This window comes from Leucoraja erinacea, chromosome 7, assembly GCF_028641065.1.
Source record: "Leucoraja erinacea ecotype New England chromosome 7, Leri_hhj_1, whole genome shotgun sequence".
Classification (NCBI taxonomy): domain Eukaryota; kingdom Metazoa; phylum Chordata; class Chondrichthyes; order Rajiformes; family Rajidae; genus Leucoraja; species Leucoraja erinaceus.
The window spans coordinates 76,991,058-77,015,513 of record NC_073383.1 but is presented as its reverse complement, the minus strand read 5'-3'; the positions used below and the strand labels follow the sequence as shown (position 1 = coordinate 77,015,513).

Sequence of the window (24,456 nt, the reverse complement as noted above, 5' to 3'; positions counted from 1 at the left end):
ATAATTACAATATTTTAAAAGCTTTTTTGACAGTTACTTGGATAGGAACAGGCACAGAGGGATATGGGCCTAATGGGTACAAATGGGATTAGTTTCCACCTTGTCCATGACCAACATGGTGGACCAATAAAGCCCATTTCTTTGCAATATTCTATTATGATCCTGTGATATTTTAACAGCCATCTTAATTGGCTCCTCTGCACTCAAAGATATATCTACCAATACCCCCATTGGTCTATTCCTTTAAAATTGTACTATTGTATTCTATTGCTTCTTCTCATTGTCCTTACTGAAACATTTCACTTCATATTGGAATTAAATTTAATCTGCTACATGCCTTCCCCTTTCAATGTCCTCCAGAAGTCTGCTACTTTTTCTTTAACATATTTTCAAGCTGAGTCAGGTATAAACTTTTGAAATTATGCTGTTTAACCAAATCTAGCTCATAGATTAAAAAAAAAAGGTCCTTAACATCGACTTCGAAGGTACCTTCCAGCATATTAAATGAAAAATGTCATCATTACTCTTCATTTTCAGTGTTTACTCAAATTTCTATCTGCCCTTTCAATGAGTTATAATTTTCCCTCCATTATATAGTGATTTGCCAAATACCTTTTAAAAGTACACATGTACATATCTCAAGAATAATAGGAATACATTGCAGATGCTCAAAATCACAAATAAAAATAAAAAGTCCTGTAAATATTCAGGTGCTCACATAATGCCCGTGGAGAGAAAAAGATGAAGCGGTTCATTATCACATTTTCTCTGCAGGTGCTGTCTGACCCGCAATTTTCAAGCAGTGCCCTCATTACTCTTCCCCATGCTTGAGTAAAGAACTTAATCAAGTGAGTGTAACATAATTTTCCTTAAACAAATCATAACTAACAAACAGAAGCAAAAATAGACCAATTGACCCCTGGAGTCTGCTCTGGCATTTAATAAGATTGCGGTTGATACGATCTTAGCCTTAACGTTGCTTTTTTTTTACTGTCCCTTAACCTTAACTCCCCTATAGACCAAATATCCACCTTGAAAATATTCAATTACTCCACGTCCATAGCTAGCTTTCTCCCCACCCCCTCCATCCCACCCCCAGGCCCTCACAACTATCAGTCGGAAGAAGAGTCCCAACCCAAAATGTCATCAATCTATTTGGCTCTTTGGCCCTTCTTGCCAACACCGACCAACATGTCCCATCTACACTAATCCCACTTGCCTGCGTTTGGGCAATATCCCTCTAAACCTGTCCTATCCATGTACCCGTCTTAATTGTTTCTTTAACTTTGCAATAGTCCCTGCCTATATCCTCCAGCAGCTCGTTCCGTACACCCACAACCCTTTGTGTGAAAAGGGTACCCCTCAAATTCCTACAAAATCTTTCCCCCTTCACCTTAAACCTATGACATATGTTCTCGATTCCCCTACTCTGGGCGAGAGACTACCCGTCTACCAAAACTATTCCTCCCAGGATTTTATAGACCTCCGTAAGATTACCCCTTATCCTCCTGCCCTGCAGGGAACAGATTCCCAGCCTGCTCAACCTCTCTATTTATAGATATAGCTCAAGTGAGTCCTGGCAACATCCTTGTAAATCTTCTCTGCACCCTTTCCAATTTAACAAAATCTTTCCTATAATATGGTGCCCAGAACGGAATACAATACTAAATCTGGCCTCACCAACGTCTTATATAACTGCAACATGACCTCCCAACATCTATACTCAGTACGTGTAAGAAAGAACTGCAGATGCTGGTCTAAATCGAAGGTAGACACAAAATGCTGCAGTAACTCAGCGGGACAATACACAGTACTCTGACTGATGGCCAATGTTTCCTCCACAGATGTTGTCTGACCTGCTGGGTACTTCTCCATATTAAACAAGTTGATGTCTTAGTCTGAAACTATGCCCCTGCTTCTAGGGGCCTTGCAGTATGTGGGAGGTCAAGGACACCGCTGGTGCCTCTGGCTGCTACAAATGCGAAAAATGCATCCAGGTAGAGCTCCTGAAGGGCCGTGTTGGGGAACTGGAGAAGCAAGTGGATGACCTCCGGTTCGTACGAGAAACGGAGTCGTTCCTCGACAAGTCCTACAGTACGATTGTTACACCTAAGGTACTGGAAGAGAGAAGGTGGGAGACAGTGAGAAAGGGAGGGAAGCATGGAATGCCAACGTCCCCGGGTGATGTACCTCTTGTAAATAGGTTCATCCGCTTAGAAGCTGTTGGGACAGAAGACGTGAGCGGCGGACTGGCCTGTGATGCGAATAGGGCTGTTGAGCCAAAACCAAAAAGGCCTAAGGCAGGCAAGGCCATTGTAGTGGGAGACTCCATCGTGAGAGGTACGGACAGGGGTTTCTGCGGCAACAGACGGGATGCGAGGATGGTGTGCTGCCTTCCCGGTGCCAGGATCCAGGATGTCACGGACAGAGTGCAGAAAATCCTCAAGGGCGAAGGTGAACATCCGGAAGTGGTAGTGCATGTCGGCACAAACGATGTCGGAAAGAAGGGGATGAATATTCTGCAACGTGACTTTAGAGAGCTCGGAAAAATGTTGAAAAGCAGGACCTCCAGGGTTGTTATCTCCGGTTTGCTTCCAGTTCCCCGTGCTGGTGAGAGCAGGAACAGGGAGATACGGGACCTGAACGTGTGGCTGAGGATCTGGTGCACGGGGCAGGGATTTAGATTCTTAGATCACTGGGATCTGTTTTGGGGTAAGGGGGAACTGTACAAAAGGGACGGATTGCATCTTAACAGGTGTGGGACCAGCATTCTGGCAGGCAGGTTTGCCACTGCTACACGGGTGGCTTTAAACTGAATAAGGGGGGTGGGGTGTTGAATGGGACAGTGGAGGATGGAGTTAAAGGGAAAGGGTTTCTTAAATGTGTGAGCGTAGAGACCGAAGGGTGTAAAATGAGGGTAGAAGAAATAGGTAGCAAGGTGAAAAGTAAAAGTGGCAGGCAGACAAAACCAGGGCAAAAATCAAAAAGGGCCACTTTTCAACATAATTGTGTAAGGGGTAAGAGTGTTGTAAAAGCAAGCCTGAAGGCTTTGTGTCTCAATGCAAGGAGCATTCGTAATAAGGTGGATGAGTTGAATGTGCAGATAGCTATTAATGACTATGATATAGTTGGGATCACGGAGACATGGCTCCAGGGTGACCAAGGCTGGGAGCTGAACATCCAGGGATATTCAATATTCAGGAGGGATAGACAGAAAGGAAAAGGAGGTGGGGTAGCGTTACTGATTAGAGAGGGGATTAATGCAATGGAATGGAAGGACATTAGTTTGGAGGATGTGGAATCGGTATGGGTAGAGCTGCACAACACTAAGGGGCAGAAAACGCTGGTGGGTGTTGTGTACAGGCCACCTAACAGTAGTAGTGAAGTTGGAGATGGTATCAAACAGGAAATTAGAAATGCGTGCGACAAAGGCAAAACGCTTATAATGGGTGACTTCAATCTACATATAGATTGGGTGAATCAAATTGGCAGGGGTGCTGAGGAAGAGGATTTCTTGGAATGTATGCGGGATAGTTATCTAAATCAACATGTAGAGGAACCAACGAGAGAGCAGGCTATTTTAGACTGGGTATTGAGTAATGAGGAAGGGTTAGTTAGCAGTCTTGTTGTACGTGCCCCCTTGGGCAAGAGTGACCATAATATGGTTGAGTTCTTCATTAGGATGGAGAGTGACATTGTTAATTCAGAAACAATGGTTCTGAACTTAAAGAAAGGTAACTTTGAGGGTATGAGACGTGAATTGGCCAAGATTGACTGGCAATTAATTCTAAAAGGGTTGACGGTGGATATGCAATGGAAGACATTTAAAGACTGCATGGATGAACTACAAAAATTGTTCATCCCAGTTTGGCAAAAGAATAAATCAGGGAAGGTAGTACATCCATGGATAACAAGGGAAATCAGGGATAGTATCAAAGCTAAGGATGATGCGTACAAATTAGCCAGAAAAAGCAGCATACTGGAGGACTGGGAGAAATTCAAAGACCAGCAGAGGAGGACAAAGGGCTTAATTAGGAAAGGAAAAATAGATTATGAAAGAAAACTGGCAGGGAACATAAAAACTGACTGCAAAAGTTTTTATAGATATGTGAAAAGAAAGAGATTAGTTAAAACAAATGTAGGTCCCTTGCAGTCAGAAACAGGGGAGTTGATCATGGGGAACAAGGATATGGCGGACCAATTGAATAACTACTTTGGTTCCGTCTTCACTAAGGAAGACATAAATAATTTGCCGGAAATAGCAGGGGACCGCGGGTCAAAGGAGTTGGAGGAATTGAGTGAAATCCAGGTTAGCCGGGAAGTGGTGTTGGGTAAATTGAATGGATTAAAGGCCGATAAATCCCCAGGGCCAGATAGGCTGCATCCCAGAGTACTTAAGGAAGTAGCTCCAGAAATAGTGGATGCATTAGTAATAATCTTTCAAAACTCTTTAGATTCTGGAGTAGTTCCTGAAGATTGGCGGGTAGCAAACGTAACCCCACTTTTTAAGAAGGGAGGGAGAGAGAAAATGGGGAATTACAGACCAGTTAGTCTAACATCGGTAGTGGGGAAACTGCTAGAGTCAGTTATTAAAGATGGGATAGCAGCACATTTGGAAAGTGGTGAAATCATTGGACAAAGTCAGCATGGATTTACGAAAGGTAAATCATGTCTGACGAATCTTATAGAATTTTTCGAGGATGTAACTAGTAGCGTGGATAGGGGAGAACCAGTGGATGTGGTGTATCTGGACTTCCAGAAGGCTTTCGACAAGGTCCCACATAAGAAATTAGTATACAAACTTAAAGCACAAGGCATTGGGGGTTCAGTATTGATGTGGATAGAGAACTGGCTGGCAAACAGGAAGCAAAGAGTAGGAGTAAACGGGTCCTTTTCACAATGGCAGGCAGTGACTAGTGGGGTACCCCAAGGCTCAGTACTGGGACCCCAGCTATTTACAATATATATTAATGATCTGGATGAGGGAATTGAAGGCAATATCTCCAAGTTTGCGGATGACACTAAGCTGGGGGGCAGTGTTAGCTGTGAGGAGGATGCTAGGAGACTGCAGGGTGCCTTAGATAGGCTGGGTGAGTGGGCAAATGTTTGGCAGATGCAGTATAATGTGGATAAATGTGAGGTTATCCATTTTGGTGGCAAAAACAGGAAAGCAGACTATTATCTAAATGGTGGCCGATTGGGAAAGGGGGAGATGCAGCGAGACCTGGGTGTCATGGTACACCAGTCATTGAAGGTAGGCATGCAGGTGCAGCAGGCAGTAAAGAAAGCGAATGGTATGTTAGCTTTCATTGCAAAAGGATTTGAGTATAGGAGCAGAGAGGTTCTACTGCAGTTGTACAGGGTCTTGGTGAGACCACACCTGGAGTATTGCGTACAGTTTTGGTCTCCAAATGTGAGGAAGGACATTATTGCCATAGAGGGAGTGCAGAGACGGTTCACCAGACTGATTCCTGGGATGTCAGGACTGTCTTATGAAGAAAGACTGGATAGACTTGGTTTATACTCTCTAGAATTTAGAAGATTGAGAGGGGATCTTATAGAAACTTACAAAATTCTTAAGGGGTTGGACAGGCTAGATGCAGGAAGATTGTTCCCGATGTTGGGGAAGTCCAGGACAAGGGGTCACAGCTTAAGGATAAAGGGGAAATCCTTTAAAAACCGAGATGAGAAGAACTTTTTTCACGCAGAGAGTGGTGAATCTCTGGAACTCTCTGCCACAGAGGGTAGTTGAGGCCAGTTCATTGGCTATATATAAGAGGGAGTTAGATGTGGCCCTTGTGGCTAAGGGGATCAGGGGGTATGGAGAGAAGGCAGGTACGGGATACTGAGTTGGATGATCAGCCATGATCATATTGAATGGCGGTGCAGGCTCGAAGGGCCGAATGGCCTACTCCTGCACCTAATTTCTATGTTTCTATGTTTCTATGACCTCTCAGCATCCACCTTGTTAATCCCATTCAGAATCTATGCTTCCATAAAAGCATCCCTTATTTATCAACATTCTGAGGTGAATAGTCTAAATAGGTTCAACAATCCAATCTCTGCACTGCCTTCAATGGGCGCATATATTTTCTTATATGCAGAGTCTGAAATTGTAGGCAGGGTTCCAGGTTCAGTCTCAATTGCACCCTGTAAAATTGCATTTACTGCTTTTATATTCCATACCTGTTGCAAAAAGGAAAACATCCCATTAGTCTTCTTAACTATTTCCTGTACCGAATGCTAACCTTTGGTTGCATGTACCAGGGCCCCCAGATCCCTTTGCAATCTCTCTGCATTTGAATAATTTTATTTTTCATTTATTTCTTCCCAAGTGGGTAACGCCACATTTTGTTGACGTTATATTCCATCTGCTAGCTTATTACCCATTTATAAGTGCATCTTCATCCCTTTGCAGGCTATAGCTTCCCGTCATAGCCTGCTAACCCATCTATCTTTGTTTCATCAGCAAATTTGAGCACAGTACATTTAGTTCCTTCATCAAATATCAATAAAGATGGATTGAGGGCCCAGCACTGATTCCTGCAGTCTTTGTCCACCCAGCTGCAATAAATTCCACCTCTCCCGCCCCACATCACCTGTATTCACCTCTCACTGTGTCAGGCTTTGTCTGGCCCCCACCTCTTTTCCAGCTTTCTTTCCCCTACGACAACTAGTCTGAACGGTCCCAACCTGAAACAAGGAACTGCAGATGCTGGTGTACAAAATAAAACACAAACTCGGGGTCAGTGTGCCAAACTCACATTTAAATTGAAAGGTAGACATTTAGTGTACATATTTCAGATAAAACGTCCCTCCAGACCTATGTTTCCAACGTGTCTATTACTTGTGGACTAAAGATGGCTTCGCTCGTCACCTTTACTCATTTCCATGACTGACCTCTTTGCTGGGTGACAGCAATATCAGAAGGTCGAGGCCAAACTCAGATTGTGTTAGCAACTGGAGAAACACAATGCCATTAAATTGATTAATGAAACGTGGGAAATGTGGTTTTAGGAGGCACGGACTTACTGAACAATAGTTAAAGCTAGCTTTGTTTCATTTTAAAGCAGTTTTCAACCAGTATGACAAACAAAAGCAGCTTTAACATAATTTTACACAAGTGCCAGATGACAAGAGGCCAAATGTACATCTCCGGTTCTCTGCCAACTACTCTCTACAATTTATAAAAGACAGTGACTAATCCATGCACTATGAAAGCACAACTGACCCCATGGTGGACGTTGACCTGTGTACAAGTTTGAACAAAGTGTTTATCGGAAGACATTAATCTCCATTTAGGTTTATACAGCTTTTCCCCATTTGTTTGCAACCAATAACATTTGATCTCGCTCTGCAAAACACGATGTACACAAAGTTAACTTTGCTCTCTTGGAAATAAGCAAAAGCAGGGGACATTAAATGGTGCATACGGAGGCAAGAAATGCAAACCCTCAGCCACTTAACATATAAACGGATCCTTAAATCATAGTCATGTTTCTGTTTATGTGGCTTGCAATCAATCGTTTTGACGGCTGCAATGCAGTGCCGTGCGATTCTTTTCTCACTACATACAAACACCCTTAAACAGCTATTAATCCCTCCAAAGCTAGCTCTCGGCAGTTCACAAAATGTAGGTGAAAGCTCAGCTGAGGACTTGGGAACGTAGAATACTATTCCAGGCCAGAGGGTGCATTACATGGAGATATTAAACCAAACTATCCAGGTTGGGTTCAAAGGGATCCTGATGGCACTATGAAGATATGTCCTGGTCACAATTCCTACACACCAAATGATAGGATATCCCATTTCGGTTTAGTTTAGCTTAGTTTAGAGATACAGTGAGGAAACAAGCCCTTCGGCCCACCGGGTCTGCACCGACCCTTCCTGAGTCTCAACCCAAAATGTCACTTATTCCTCTTCTTGAGAGATGCTGCCTGACCCGTTGAGTAACTCCAGCATTTTGTGTCTATCTGCAGTATAAACCAGCAACTGCAGTTCATTCCTACACAAATAATCCTTGGGTACAAGCGTATACTTCCCCATAAAGGGGAACACAGGGCAGTGAGGAAGGCATATGACATTCTTGCCTTCATTGTCTGAGACATTGAGGATAAGAGTTGGAATGTCTTATTACAGAAAATTGGAACTGGCCTTTGCAAATGGCAATTGTAACTTGGACAACAGTTCATTTTAAAGTTAAGAGCGATGTTTCGAAACAAAAAGCAAATCAATTACGTGGTGTTTGGAGCTGAACGGCCCACTGTTCCTGCATTTAACAGCAGCAAAACCAGATTCTCTTTTTGAGATAACTTTGCAAAATCAGTTTGTCTAATTGACAAAGACGAATTAATTTTGAAGGCCTTTCTTTGGTTGCAAAGTGCCTTGGGAAATGCTGGACATAAACGTTCAAAAAATTATCTGTTCCCTTCTAAAGCAAATATCAAGGGAATATCAATAACTTACTGTATGTTGTAGTGTACATCTTTCAGAGTGCTTCGATCAGGCAGATGGCCTAGTTTTTTTGACAGCACTTTAAGATACTTCTTGGTTTCCTGTACTCCTTTATTGTGTTCATAATCTGTCGAGGCAGAAAGAGGAAGGCCATCTCGAACACGCACCACTGAAGCAAAGAGGACCATGGACATTTCCGACAGCCCCAGGGATGCTGAAAAACATTCAAGGAAATGGTCTTGGAAAATTAATACATGTTAATTGTCAGTTCTAAAACATTATCTGCCTGTCAACACCCCTCCCGCCCCCTTGCCTGTGTTCATCTACCGCCTGCCATCAATTGTACTGCCCCTCAACCAACCTCCCTTCCATTGAAGGCAGACACAAAAAGCTGGAGTAACTCAGCAGGGCAGGCAGGAGCCCTGGAGAGAAGTAATGGGTGATGTTTCGGCTCAAGACCCTTTTTCAGACCTGACCCCCCCCGCCACCATTGACTCCATCTACACTTCACGCTGCGTCGGCAAGGCCACCAGCATAATCAAATACGTGTCTCACCCCGGTCAGGCAAAAAATACGGAAATAGGAAAACGCACACCTCTAGATTCAGGGACAGTTTCTTCCCAGCAGTTATCAGGCAACTGAATCATCCTATCACCACATGACCTAACCTCTACCTCCTTGGAGACCCTCAGACTATTTTAATCAGACTTTACTGGACTTCATCTTGCAATAAACGTTAGTCCCCTTTTCTTGTAACTACACAAGATTGTAATGATGTACAGCCTTTTCCATGACTGGATAGCACGCACCAAAAAAGCTTTTCACTGTAATTCCGTACACATGACAGCAATAATAAGCCACAATGACAAACTACGACAAATGCTCTTCTAGCATTTTTTCCCTCACCCCTGCATTCAGTCCCGACCCGAAAAGCCAGCTATCCATGCTCTCCAGGGATGCGCAAGCTTTTTGTGTCTTCCCTTGGTAAACCAGCATCTGTGGTTCCTCGTTTCCATGGTATCTTCAACATTCAACATCTTCTGCCTCAAAAAGGCTGCCAGCATCATCAAGGACCCACACCATCCTGGCCACACACTCATCCCTCCGCTGCCATCGGGTAGAAGGTACAGGAGCCAGAAATCTGCAACATCCAGATTCAGGAACAGCTTCTTCCCCACGGCCATCAGACCATTAAACTCAACTTCAAACAAACTATGAACTATAACAACCTATTGCACTTCATCTATTTACTGATGTGTGTATATATATATATTCTATGGTATATGGACACACTGATCTGCTCTGTATATTTGACTACAATATCCTGTTGCGCTGCAGCAATGCAAGAATTTCATTGTCCTATCTGGGACACATGACAACAAACTCTCTTGACATGACGCTCTTTATATATATTTACCGTTTGGTAACAGCAAAAAGGCCAGGTGACTATAATATCGTTAGATATCTGAAGACAAACTTGTTCACTGTGGTAGGTGCTGAACAAGGTGCATGTGTGCAGAGCTGCAGCAAGTGGGTTCCATCAGCATTTCTTCAGATGTTACACTCAGGCACTGAAGGATATTACCTGCTGCCAAAGCAGTTCTTACATTGTCTGCTGTGTCTAATCTATCCCCCAGATGTCCCTGTGATTTCTCGCAAGGCTGTACAATGAGGAAGGTGCAACATTCAACGCCTGGTCGATGCTGAAGTAGCTCACCTCAGCAATTTGACAGTCCGAAAATTGAAAATGCTGCGTATCCCGTAAGATGAAACAACCTGCAAATAGGATAGGCCCCTTGTCACACCACAAGTATTACTGTCTTTCCACTCTGCAGGTACAGGTGCACAACCTTTTATCCGAAGTTCCAAATAACGAAAAGCTCCGAATAGCGGACATTTTTTCGGTCCTTGAAGAAAGGTCCTTGAAGACGTTCACCGAGGGCGGCCCGCAGAGGTGACAGCGGAACCTCCGGTCGGTCCTCGAAGAAAGGGGAACTAAATCCCCATTCATAAAAGAGAAGGTGAGGGTATATTGCGCGGGAGGGTTAATAATTGACAATCTGCTGCTGCATGCCCGCTGAGTTAAAAAGTTCCCACGGTAGACACGATACACAGTGTATCGTGAGTCTTGCGTGGGAACTTTTTAACTCAGCGGGCAGGCAGCAGCAGATTGTCACTCCCTTCAGTTTCACCCCACCTACACCCCTCTGCTTCCCGGCCATGTGTGTGACCCCTTCCCTCCCCTCTCCAGCTCCCCGCCCATTGCACCGGCGCGGGGGCTTTGCACTGTCTTCACGTCGGAGTTGCCAGCAGGTCAGTGCCAGTCACCGGAGACGTCAGGACCAATGGGACACCGCCCCCAGGCCCACTGCAAGCACGGAGATCCCAGAGACCCACAGCCAGCAGCAGCCCAGCCCCGTTCCAACTCCAGAGGAACACGCTCCCCGTAGGGACAGAAGCTGATGGTGTGCGTCTTGGTCTTGGGGTTGCGGATGAGGGGGCGCAGCTCGGGCTGTGACGTCTCCGGCCACCCCCCTGTACAGGAGCTGAGACTGGGAACTGTGGGGTTGTTTGCAGTTGCAGAGGGAGGGGGCAAGGGCAGTACAGTTCCCAGTCTCAGCTCCATTCCAGGGGGGTGGCCGGAGACGTCAGGACCAACGGGACACCGACTGCAAGCACGGAGATCCCAGAGACTCACAGCCAGCAGCAACTCTAGCCCAGCCCCGCTCCAACTCCAGAGGAACCCGGGTTGCGGATGAGGGGGCGCAGCTCGGGCTGTGGGCGAACTGCCACTTGTCGCTGTAGCGGCCCATCGGGGAGCGGGTTCTTGTTGGTCCTGACGTCTCCGGCCATCCCCCTGGACAGGAGCTGAGAGACGTCAGGACCACCAGAAGCCGCTCCCCGATGGGCCGCTACAGCGACAAGTGGCAATTCGCCCACAGCCCGAGCTGCGCCCCCTCATCGGGACACCGACCCCCAGGCCCACTGCAAGCACGGAGATCCCAGAGACTCACAGCCAGCAACAACTCTAGCCCATCCCCGCTCCAACTCCAGAGGAACCCGGGTTGCGGATGAGGGGGCGCAGCTCGGGCTGTGGGCGAACTGCCACTTGTCGCCGTAGCGGCCCATCGGGGAGCGGATTCCTCTGGAGTTGGAGGGACAGGGAGACACAGCGGCTTTTGAGAATGGTGGGCAATCACTTCCAAAGTTCTGCCCACACAGTCAGTACACCTCTCCTACACTTGTCTCCCGCACTAAGATCATCTCGCAGAGAATGATCCCAGCCTAACCCTCCCTATTCTCTCCTATTCTGCAAGAAAAAACTACATTGAAGACTCAAACTCGCGATCGAGTAACTGCCGGGATCGAGGCGCAAAATCGCGACCTTGCGGATATGAGCCGAGCACTCTACCACTGCACCAGCCGTTAAAATCTACGCTAAAAATCTTCCATTCCGAAAGCCGAAAAATTCTGAATTACGAAAAGTGTCTGAAAGCTGAAAAATTCTGAATTACGAAAAGTGTCTGGTCCCAAGGCTTTCGGATAAAAGGTTGTGCACCTGTACTAGTAAGCACAAATTCTGTAATAAAAAGGAACTGCAGATGCTGGATTATACCAAAGATACACACAAAATGCTGGTAGATAAAAATGCTGGAGAAACGCAGCGGATGAGGCAGCGTCTATGGAGCGAAGGAAAAGGTGACATTTCGGGTCGAGACCTGAAACGTCACCTTTTCATTCGCTCCATAGATGCTGCCTCACCCGCTGAGTTTCTCCAGCATTTTTTATCTACCTTCGATTTTTCCAGCATCTGCAAATCCATCTTATACAAAATGCTGGAGTAACTCAGAGGGTCAGGCAGCATCTCTGGAGAAAAGGAATGGGTGACATTTCAAGTCTGAAGAGGGGTCCCGACCCAAAACACCACCTATCCATTTTCTCCACAGAGATGCTGCCTGACCCGCTGAGTTACTCCAGCATTTTGTGTGTATCACAAATTCTGTGTTTCTTTCCGATTGCCAACACCTGTGGGGTGGCCTGGCGCAGCGGTAGAGTTGCTGCCTTACAGCGCCAGAGACCCGGGTTCGATCCTGGCTATGGGTGCTGTTCTTTGCAGTTTGTACATTCTCCCTGTGACCGTGTGGATTTTCTCCGGGTGCTCCGGCTTCCTCCCACACTCCAGAGACATACAGGTTTTGTAGGTTAATTGGCACCGGTAAAAATTGTCCCGAGTGTGTAGGATAGTGCTAGTGTACTGTGTGATCGCAGGTCGACGTGGACTCTTGGCCGTAGGGCCGCGCTGTACCTCTAAAGTCTAAAGACCTGCAGTTAAAAAAAAACTGTCTAGACCATTCTTTGCTCAATACCCCACTGAGCGGAAGTTCATAAGTTGGCATAGGTGCAGAATTAGGCCATTTGGCCCATCAAATCTACTCCGCCATTCAACCATGGCTGATCTATCTTTTCCTCTCAACCCCATTCTCCTGCCTTCGCCCTATAACCCCTGATACCCATACCAATCAAGAATCTGTCGATCACCGCCTTAAAAATATCCAATGACTTTGGCCTCCACAGCCATCTGTGGCAACAAATTCCACAGATTCACCACCGTCTGACTAAAGAAATTCCTCCTCATTTCCTTTCTAAAGGTACGTCCTTTTATTCTGAGGCACTGCCTCTGGTCCTAGACTCTCCCACTAGTGGAAGCATCCTGTCCACATCCACTCTATCCAGAAATAGGTAATTCCCGCCAAAGATCCTATATAATCTTTGATTCCCTGCTACTGATCAAGAGACCTCAGGCAGATGTTGCAGGGAGAGCGAGAAGCAAAGGTTCAGGCTTTGTGGCAACAAATCCCTATGGCTAGATTGCCAACCGCTGTGGCTTAAATCACAAGAATAATTAATTTGGGAAGTTACCACCAGCAACAACATTAAAACAAGTATTAAGCTGCTGCTTTCTAGAAAAAGCCAATGGGAATAAAATAGCCTAAAAAATGTAATTTGCAAATTCCCTAACCCAATAGAGTCCAAATTATTTAAGAGCACAGTAAGAATATTGCAAAAATGTTTCATCTGTAACTAATTAAGCTACTTAATTGCTTTATCTTTTTGCACAATCTTAATTTAACACCATGTTTAAATTAATCAACAAAAGAAGTTTTACAACTTTTTCATTGCTGCTGGCTACATTTTTATAAGCTACGATAGCATCTGAATAAATCTGCATTCCAGTTGTGCGCCATGTGGAAATTTATGCCTTTATTAATCTCCCCACCATATAACAAAAACACATTTTTACTGCTCAGCTCTCAAACTCTAATTTATCGGTTGAAATTTTGTATAGCAAGAACAGCTGGCAAATTAGGATACATGGATTTAAAATGTAATCGATTAAAATTATGTTAGCCATTGTTGCCCGACTACATTCCTGTACCTGGCAACGCTCTGAAAACAAGCAGTCTGATCAACTTTGCCGTCATCCTTGATCCCGGTTAACAATTCCGAGCTCAAGTGCGCTCCAACACTAAGACCGAGTATTTATACTTCCACTCACATCAGCAACTCTGCCCCTGCCTTCACAAAGAACAAAAGGGGCCCAGCGTTGGGGGGGGGGATGGTGGAGAACAAAGAGGGACCCGGGGGGGGCCGCCGACAGAACAAAGAGGGACCCGGCGTGAGGAGGCCGCCGGGAACAGAGGGACCCAGTGTGGGGGGGCACTGAAAACAAAGCAGGACCCTGCGTGGTGGGGGGAGGGGCGAAAACCGAGGGACCATTGAGGACTATTTTGTAACCTTGTCGGCGCCCTGTACCTGGCGACTCTTTGCATACATTGTGCATGGTATGCAACACAAAGAATTTCACTCTGACATCACTTTTGATAATAGGGCATCAATCAGTCTACCAACTCATATTCTGCTGATAATGCCATCCATACCTTTGCTAACCATTCCAGCACAAGATGTAACGAGTGGGAATGATGGGATCTCAGTGTTCTATAATTAATTTATGGACTTGGATGAAAGCACTGAAGGTGCAATTGCTAAGTTTGCTGATGACATGAAGGTGAGGAGGAGCACGGGTTTACGGCAGGAGAACTGCCTGGCAAAGGATGAAATGCTACTGGGGTAGGTGGGAATGGAGGGCTTACTTTACAATCATATCAGCCATGATCTTATTGAACGGGGATGCAAACTTACAAGGCTGAGTGATCGACCTCCGTCGCTAACCTGTAAGTATGGGCAACTTACAACCCAGTGGTGTGAATGTTGACTTCGCTAAATTCAAGTAATCATTGTTTTCTCTCTCTCTCCATCCACCCACCACCCTAGCTCTCCAACCAGTCTAACTGTCCCCTCAATTAAATTTTATCTTTGTATGCTTCGTTGTCACCTACCCCTAGCTAACAATGATCTATTCTACATTCCTTGATCATCATCCCCTTTGATGTCTTGTTTTCACACCATACCCTTCCATATCTCTGTGTCTCCCTTCCCTTGACTCTCAGTTTGAAGGTCTCGACCCAAAACGTCGCCCAATCCTTCTTTCCAGAGATGCTGTCTATCCCGCTGGGTTACTCCAGCATTTTGTATCTATCTGCTGTATATTCACATGTTCTATATTCAGCTGCCTTTAAACCATAGGACATTCAAGACTCCTCTGTCCATGCACTAACACGTAACGTCCCACGCAACAAACATAAATTCTGGGCAAAAACAGGTCTGAAGAAGGATCGCAACCTGAAACGTTACCTATTCCTGACCCACTGAGTTACTCCAGAATAATGTGTGTTCACCAAACACAAACAGTAGTTGTTCACTCCAGGACTGAATTCCAAGTCACCGCTGTGTAGGAAAGAACTGCAGATGCCGGTACCATTGACTTGTTCAGAGAATGCAGAGAATACGCTTTACAATCATCTATGAAACAACACTCCTCTACCAAAGATAGACACAAGAAGCTACAACCCAGCGGAATGAATAATAACTTCTCTTAATTTTAGTAACCCTTTTACTTTCTCTCTTTCTCTAGTCCTCCTCGTCCTAGTTCTCCCAACTAGTTTTACTGTCCCCCTGATTAAATTGTACTGATTGTATGCCTCGTTGTACCTTTCGCATTGCTATATTTTCCTTGATCTAGGTCCCTTCCATATCTCTGTGTCTCCCTATCCCCCGACTCTCAGTCTGAAGAAGGCTCTCGACCTGTAACATCACCTATTCCTTCTCTCCAGAGATGCTGCCTGTCCCGTTGTTACTCCAGCATCTTGTGTCAATCTTCGGTGTAAACCGGCACCTGCAGTTCCTTCCTACACAAGAGTCATCTGCCAACCTGAAGTTGGTGATAAACATTGTGCCATCCCCCACAAGACCTTGTAAGACATGGTTCTCAGGAGCAGACTCTCAGAGAAAGCAGAAAATGATGACACCATTGACTCCAGTCAACCAGAGCTGGCTTCATCCACCTGAGGAAAGTCTTGAAGATGAAGATCTCACACCCATCTGGCCGTGTGATCTACACCCTTCTGCATATGCTTCAGAGACATGTGTAGTAGGAAGGAACTGCAGATGCTCGTTTATGCCGAGGATAGACACAAAATTCTGGAGTAACTCAGCAGGTCAGGCAGCATCTCTGGAGAAAAGGAATAGGTAACGTTTCAGGTCGTGATCCTTCCTTCAGACTGCAGAAGAGTCTCAACCTGAAACGTTGCTGCCTGGCCCACTGAGTCACTGCAGCATTTTGTGTCTGCTTCAGAGACATGGGCTGCTGCAGTTGGCACCTTGAATCGTCGATAGCGTACCACTAATGTGGACCCAACAAACTCCAAAAGAGATTGGCAGGATAAGTAACCCAGTGTTAGAATTCTCACCCATGGCAACGTCTCCAGCCTTGAGACTCTAATTACACTGAGCTAGCACCACTTGGCTGGTCACACAGTCTGCCTGCCTTTCACTATATGCCCACACCGAGCTTTGTCACAGCAGGGGATGCACAGAAAACGCTTCAGGGTGGTTCTCAATGTCTTGAAGAAAATAACATCCTCGTTGACTCATGGGAATCGCTAGTCCGTGACCAATTAAATAGAGAACAAACTTCGGGGAATGCGCTGATGGGGGCTCATGGAGGCCATCTCTCTCTGCTGGGAGCTTGAGAGGCCATGAAGAAGTAGGAGAACAGAATATCTCAAACAAACTTTGTCAATCATTAGCTAAACCCAAGATAGACACAAAATGCCGGAGTAACAGCGGAACAGGCGGCATCTCTGGAGAGAAGGAATCGGTGACATTTTGGGTCGAGAGCCTTCTTCAGAATGAGTCAGGGGAGAGGGGGACTAGCGATATGAAAGGATAAGGTTTGACAAATCAAAGCAGACAATTATCAAGGAAATGTAGAACGGTTGATTGAGGTGAAGGTGACAACAAGGCTACAATCAATAAATTAATCAGGACAGTGAAACTGTTCAGATAACTAAGATGGGAGAGGGATGGAGAGAGAAGGAAAGTAAGGGTTACTTGAAGTTAGAGAAATCAATATTCATACCACTGGGTTGTAAGCTGCCCGAGGTGCTGTTCCTCCAATTTGCGCTGGGCCTCACTCTGACAGTGGGGGAGGCCCAGGACAGAAAGGTCAGTGTGGGAATGGGAGAGGGAGTGAGAGTGTTTAGCAACCGGGAGGTCACGTTGGCCTCGGCGGACTGAGTGGAGGTGTTCAGCGAAACAATTGCCGAGCCTGCGCTTAGTCTTGCCAATATATAGGAGTCCACAGCTGGAACAGCAGGTACAATAGATGAGGTTGGAGGAGGTGCAAGTGAACCTCTGCCTCACCTGAAAGGACTGTTATCTACCCAACTTGTGGTAGACTCTGTAGATCCTGTATTCGACTCGGAACCTCGGAACCGGCGACACTAGAGTGTCAACCTCAAGTCAGCCTCAATCCCGAGCGATTGCCGTGATAATTATAAAAAACAATTAATAAAAAATAGACGCGATGTGCTCCAACCCTGGAAATTTTGAAAGAGCCAAGGATCAGCTCCCACATCGCAAGGAAACATTCAGTGTAATCTTCCTGAGATCGGCAGCTCTTTTCATAACGTTTTTTTACGAATTGAGAGAGCAGGTTATTCTTAATTTTCTGTGTTGTAAAATAGATTTGTTTGGTGACACCATTTCATCATCTGCTCAAAGTCTTCATTCAATGTCTGAATCCAATCTATTTGCTCACATTTTCTGACATAGCACAGTGCAGCACAGGAACAGGCCCTTCGGCCCACTATGTTTGTACAGAACATGATGGCTGCTGAAAACATAAAGAGAGCTAGCGTGGGGGGAGGGGGAAGGCACCATCGGGACTCTAATGAGTACTTTTGTAACTTTGTCGGTGCCAGATTTGTGGCGACTATTTACATAGTTAGTGTATTGTATGCGATTACAAATAATTTGTATTCTTAGGTGTACATGTGACAATGAAGTATCATTGAGTAATTGATTGAACTATTTATTATCTGTCTGCACATAATCCATGTCCCTCTATTCCATACATAACCAGGTGCCTATCCAAAAATCTCATAAATGCCACTATCGTAACCACCACCACCCCAACAGCGCATTCCAGGCACTCACCACTCTCTGTGTAAAAAAAACCTACCCCGCTTTAAAACATTTTTTTAAGCTTTAAACACTTTTAATGTTTGTCCATCTCTTTTACCTTTACCTTTAACTTGCCAAATTCAGTTTTGAATGCAACTTCCAGCTGGGAATGGTTTTCCTTAACCCAGTCTATGAAGCTCCACATTAGCGATTGAAGGCACTCATGTTGCAATACTTGAACCAAGTCCATTGTGCAGCCAGCTGCAAGTCACACTATAAAACTGCCAAGGCTATTATGACCAACAGCCTGGAAAATCCACTGGAAACATGTCTTTGAAACATTTTTTTTCCCTCTTTAGGAGTCGTTAACTCTGAGCACACATACTTAAAAAGTAACAAACATGTGAGCAGGAAAGATCATTCAGCCTCTCAACCCTACTCCATCATTTAAATGAATCAAGGCTGATCTACATCTGAATGCCATCCACCACCTCAAACCAATGACCTGTCAATTTCAGTATGGAAAACATTAACTGATAAATTTAACATAAACTCATAGGTTAAAGGTGAGAGGGGTAAGATTTAATGGGAACCTAAGGGGTCTTTTTTTTTTACACAAAGGGGGTGGTGGGTGTATGGAACGAGCTCTCAGATAGTTGACTATTGCAACGTTTAAGAAACATTTAGACAGGTACATGGATAGGACAGTTTTAGAGGGAAATGGGCCATGTGCGACAAGTGAAGATGGGACATGTTGGTTGGTCTGGGAAAGTTGGGCCAAAGGGCCTGTTTCCACACTGTATGACTCTGTGACTCTATAACTGATTTATCAAGAACAGCCTTCTCATTAATAAAATTCCATATTTTGAAATCCAAGTCCTCTTGACTTTCCATCTGTATAGCCAAGTTTTATTTTTAAACATGCAGTTGCTGGAACTCCCTCCAGCAGAAACATCTTCTCCACAATGAATCATCTGGAGAATCAGAGGCTGAAGGGCAACCTCATAATTAAATGATGGGAGGTGTAGATAGGTTAGCTAATCGCTGTCTTTTTGCTCCTGTGTGGAAATATCAAATACTAGAGGGCACAGGGCAGCGCAGCGGTAGAATTGCTGACTGACAGCGCTGGAGACCCAGGTTCGATCCTGATTAAGGGTACTTGTCTGTACATTCCCCGGGTGCTCCGGTTTCCTCCCACACTCCAAAAGCGTGCAGGTATGTAGGTTAATTGGCTTTGGTAAGAATTATAAATTGTCCTTAGTGTGTAGGATAGTGCTGGTGTGCAGGGTGAGCGCTGATCGGTACAGACTCAGTAGGTCGAAGGGCCTGTTACCACGCTGTATCTCTAAACTCAACTAAAAGTGTAAGGTGAGAGATGGAAAGTTTAAGTGGGATTGGTGCGGCTGGTTAATTTTACACATGGAGTGGTAAATGCCTAGAATGTGTTGTCAGTTGAGGTGACAAAAGCAGACACAATAGCAATGTTTAAGAGGCATTTAGACTTGACGCATAAACAGGCAGGGAATAGAGGCATGCAGACCACGTGCAGTCAGATGGGATTAGTTTCGACTGGTATCACAGTCAGTGTGGACATGATGGGCCAAAGGTTGTGTTTCTGTGTTGAACTGTTCTATGAATCTCAATATCATTTTATTGCCTCGATCAGATCGCATTTAAACTCCAGAAAAGACATCCTACATCTAGACAACTTTTCTGAAAAGAAATAGTTAATCATCACATTATAAGCATATTTGTCAAATTGTCAATATTCTTGGACACACAAACAACTGCAAATGCTGGAATTTGAATCTCTGGAGAGAAGGAATGGATGACGTTTCAGGTCGAGACCCTCCTTCAGTCTGAAACGCCACGCATTCCTTCTCTCCAGAGATGCTGCCTGTCCCTCTGAGTTACTCCAGCATTTTGTGTCTATTATGGGAAGGGGAAGAGTTGGCACAGGACGAGCGTTGGTGGCAGGGGATGAGGGGCAGGCAGGTGAAGTGTCAGACTGGGCAGGGAGATGGGCGCAAGTGTTTGTACATGAAGGGAAAGGGTTGGCACAGGGAGGGGGGCATGGGAAAGGTTGGCATTGGAAGAGGAAGGGTTGGCATGGGAAGGGGAAGGTTGGCATAGAAAGGGTGTGACTGGCAGGTGAAGTGTCAGATTGGGCATGGAGATGGGGGGAAGGGTAAGCACGGAAAGACTGTGGCTAGCAGAGGATGGGGGGCGGGCAGGGGAAGTATCAGATGGGGGGAGAAGGGATGGTATGCTGAGGGGTAGAGTTGGTACAAGAAGGGATGATGTGGACAGGGTTGATACGGGAAAGGGTGATACGGGAAGGGTTCATATGGGATTGGTTGGAATGGGAATGGTGGGATTGGTTGGAATGGGAATGGTAGTTATGGGAATGGTTGGTACTGGAAGGGATGATACGGGAAGGGATGATATGGGAAGGGATGGACAGGCTAGATGCAGGAAGATTGTTCCCGATGTCGGGGAAGTCCAGAACAAGGGGTCACAGTTTAAGGATAAGGGGGAAGTATTTTAGGACCGAGAAGAATTCTCTGCCACAGAATGCAGTTGAGGCCAGTTCATTGGCTATATTTAAGACTGTCCTTTAGAAATGTGGATAGACTTGGTTTATACTCTCTAGAGTTTAGGATGAGGGGGATCTTATAGGAGAAAAGGCAGGTACAGGATACTGAGTTGTTCCCGGATGAGTCAGCAATGATCACAGCTTAAGAATGGCGGTGAAAGGCTCGAAAACCGAGATGGCCTACTCCTGCGCACTAGTTTTCTATCTTTTCTATGATATGGGAAGGGTTGTTACGGGAATTGGCTATATGTACTGGAAGGGATGATACTTGGGAAGGGGTAGGGGGTACTGGAAGGGAAGGTACGGATAAGGGTAATTATAGAAAGCCATGATCATATTGATGGCGGGCAGGGATGACAGGGCCGAATGGATGATACGGCCTAAAATGTTTCTATGATATGGGAAGGGTTGATACGGGAATGGGAAGATACTGGAAGGGTAGTTATAGAAAGGGATGATACGGGCAGGGATGACACGGGAAGGGTTGATACGGGAAGGGTGTGCGGGCAGGTGATGGATGACGGGCAGGGAAGTGTCAGACCGGGCAGAGATATGGGGAGGGGTCGGGAGATGGAGGGAAGCATCAGATGGGGAGGGAGGGCCGGCATCGGGGATGAGATGGTGAGGGGGAGGCCCGGCTCCCTCCCTCCCTCTCCGCCCTCGCCCCTTACCCGGTCCCCAGGCCGCGGGCAGCGGGCCGAGGCCTGGCCGTTACCCCAGCAACCGGCCGCAGCGGGCGGGCTGATCCACCGGGGTCGCGGGTCCGGGGGGGGGGGGGGGGAGGGTCCCGGGGTCAGCGCGGCCGCGCGCACCCACCTCCTCCCTCAGAGGCCACCACACGCGCGCTCCCGCTTCCACGGTGGGCCGGCCACGAGCAGGCGCGCTCCCTCCCCACCAATCTTTGCTCCCCACCGCTGCCGGCTCTCGGCAGTGCGCATGCCCATTGCCTCTCCGGCGTCAACACTCGGCACTGCGCATGCCCTCTCTCCCACGGCCGGCACTCCTCTAGTTGTGCGCAGGCGCGTTGTACTTAAACCCGCCTTCACGGTTGTGCCCACGACCTCCCCATCCCCCCCTCCCCCGGCACGCCGTCCTGAGCCCGCGCGCATGCGCTCCTCGCGCCGGCTCCGAGGGAGGGGAGAGGAAAACCGTGCCGCGCATGCGCGTCTCTATTCCCGGCCGACCGGCTGCTCGCTGGGCTGGCCCGCGATGCGCGTGCGCGGGCCCTGGGACCCCCCACCTGTCAATCAGCACGCGGGCGCTGCTTCTGCATCTGACACTCACCTCACTGACTTGTGCAAACCGAAGATCTTATAGCAGAGCTCCTCTATAATCTTTGGTGCAAACATTGTGGGATTGCATGCATTCTCAATATGGGTGATAGTGGCAGTGCAAGATAATATGCAAGATATTCTAGCTTCAGGTTCCTGGGAGTCAACATCTCCGATGACCTCTCTTGGACCCACAATACCTCTACTCTGATCAAGAAGGCTCATCAGCGTCTCTTCTTCCTGAGGAGACTGAAGAAGGTCCATCTGTCTCCTCAGATCCTGGTGAACTTCTACCGCTGCACCATCGAGAGCATCCTTACCAACTGCATCACAGTATGGTATGGCAACTGCTCTGTCTCCGACCGGAAGGCATTGCAGAGGGTGGTGAAAATTGCCCAACGCATCACCGGTTCCTCGCTCCCCTCCATTGAGTCTGTCCAAAGCAAGCGTTGTCTGCGGAGGGCGCTCAGCATCGCCAAGGACTGCTCTCACCCCAACCATGGACTGTTTACCCTCCTACCATCCGGGAGGCGCTACAGGTCTCTCCGTTGCCGAACCAGCAGGTCGAGGAACAGCTTCTTTCCGGCGGCTGTCACTCTACTCAACAACGTACCTCGGTGACTGCCAATCACCCCCCCCCCCCCCCGGACACTTATTATTATTTATTCAAATCGTTTGCTATGTCGCTCTTCAAGGGAGATGCTAAATGCATTTCGTTGTCTCTGTACTGTACACTGACAATGACAATTAAAATTGAATCTGAATCTGATATGCATATTCTATGTGCAGGAAGGAACTGCAGATGCTAGTTTAAATCGAAGATAGACACAAAATGTTGGAGTAGCACAGCGGGACAGGCAGCATCAAAGATTATAGAGGAGCTCCTCTATAATCTTTGGGCAGCATCAAATATATCATATTTGGGCAGCATCTCTGGAGAGAAGGAATGGGTGATGTCTCAGGTTGAGACCCTTCTTCATATTCTGAAGGAGGGTCCGACCCGAACCGCCATCCATTCCTTCTCTCCAGAGATGCTGCCTGTGCCGCTGAGTCTATCCTGGATATCCTACATGGATATCCTACATGGAAAGGACAGGTTTGGAGGGATATGGACCAAACGTGGGCAGGTGGGATTAGTGTAGCTGGGACATTGTTGGCTGGTGTGGGCAAGTTGATCCCACACTGCATCACTCTCTGACTATGATAGACACAAAATACTTGAGTAACTCAGCGGGACAGGCAGCTTCTCCAGAGAGAAGGAATGGGTGATGTTTTGGGTCGAGACCCTTCTTCAGAGCGACGTCAAGGGGGAAACAAATTACGCCATGCAGCCCTACTTTGTTCTGCCCCCGTCGCCGGCTCCTCTTTGTTCTCCGCCCCCTCCCTCATGGCGTTCCCCCCACGCTGGGTCCTCTTTCATTCCCGGTGGTGCAACCTCGGTCTCCATGTGACACAGGCCTCGGGCTCCGTCGTCCCATGCTCCAGCTTTTACACAGGCCCCAATAATAAACTAAACTCAATGAAACAATGAAAATCTTGCTCACTGCAGCACCGCAGGCACGTAGACACAGATAACCCTATAGAGCGAAGGAAATAGGCAACGTTGATTTCGGCCCGAAACGTTGCCTATTTCCTTCGCTCCATAGATGCTGCTGCACCTGCGGAGTTTCTCCAGCATTTTGTGTACCTTCGATTTTCCAGCATCTGCAGTTCCTTCTTAAACTCTTTAACCCTATAAATATATGTTCGACATTAAAAAATAACTTGAAGTAACTCAGCAGATCAGACAGCTTAAAACCATGGAAAATAGGTGCAGGAATACGCAGGAGAGAAGAAGACTGCAAAAAGTGGTGAACACTGCCCAGTCCATCACCAGCTCTGACCTCCCCACCATCAAAGGGATTTACCGGAGTCGATGCCTCAAAAAGGCAGCCAGCATCATCAGAGACCCACACACTCATTTCACCCCTGTCATCTGGAAAAAGGTACAGGAGCCTGTAAACTGTAGCGTCCAGGTTCAGGAGCAGCTTCTTCCCTTGAGCCATTAGGCTATTAAACACGGCAACCTCAAATAAGCTCTGAACTAGAACAATTATTGTTATTATTATACTATTATTGTTTGCTTTTTTGTATGTACGAATGTGTGCGCGTAATATATTTGTGTGTGTGTGTGTGTGTGTATTTGTGAGTATGTGTATATATTCCCAAACTTTTTTTTTCTCCCTCGTTATTATATTGTTTACAGTGTACTATGTTTCTCTATGCTGCTGCTATGGAGAGATCTCTGGTCGCACGAACTTGATGGGCCAAAGGGCCTGTTTCCGAGCTGTATCTCTAAAGTCCAAAAGTTATTGCCTCTACTATGCTGCTGCAAATACGAATTTCATCTGGGACATATGGCAAATAAAACACTTTTTACTCTTGAATAAGCCATTTGGCCCTTCGAGCCTGCACCGCCATTCAATATGATCATGGATAATCATCCAAAATCAGTACCCTGTTTCTGCTTTCACCCCACATCCCTTGATTCCATCAGCCCGAAGAGATATA

General features: G+C 46.5%; 1 protein-coding gene across 3 annotated transcripts in view; it reads right to left on the bottom strand.

Moving 5' to 3' along the window:
* The window catches only part of sec22a (SEC22 homolog A, vesicle trafficking protein), a 65,618-nt gene extending 44,012 nt beyond the window's left edge, over nt 1-21,606 (bottom strand). For 2 of the 3 annotated variants that reach the window (XM_055638788.1, XM_055638790.1), the window contains exons 1-2: nt 21,452-21,606; nt 8,467-8,668 (exon numbers count right to left, since the gene is read on the bottom strand). In XM_055638788.1, the coding sequence (XP_055494763.1) occupies nt 8,467-8,648 (182 nt within the window). In that variant the 5' untranslated portion in view covers nt 8,649-8,668; nt 21,452-21,606. The other variant, XM_055638789.1, reaches the window with a different exon arrangement.
* Nucleotides 21,607-24,456: the final 2,850 nt, after the last annotated feature.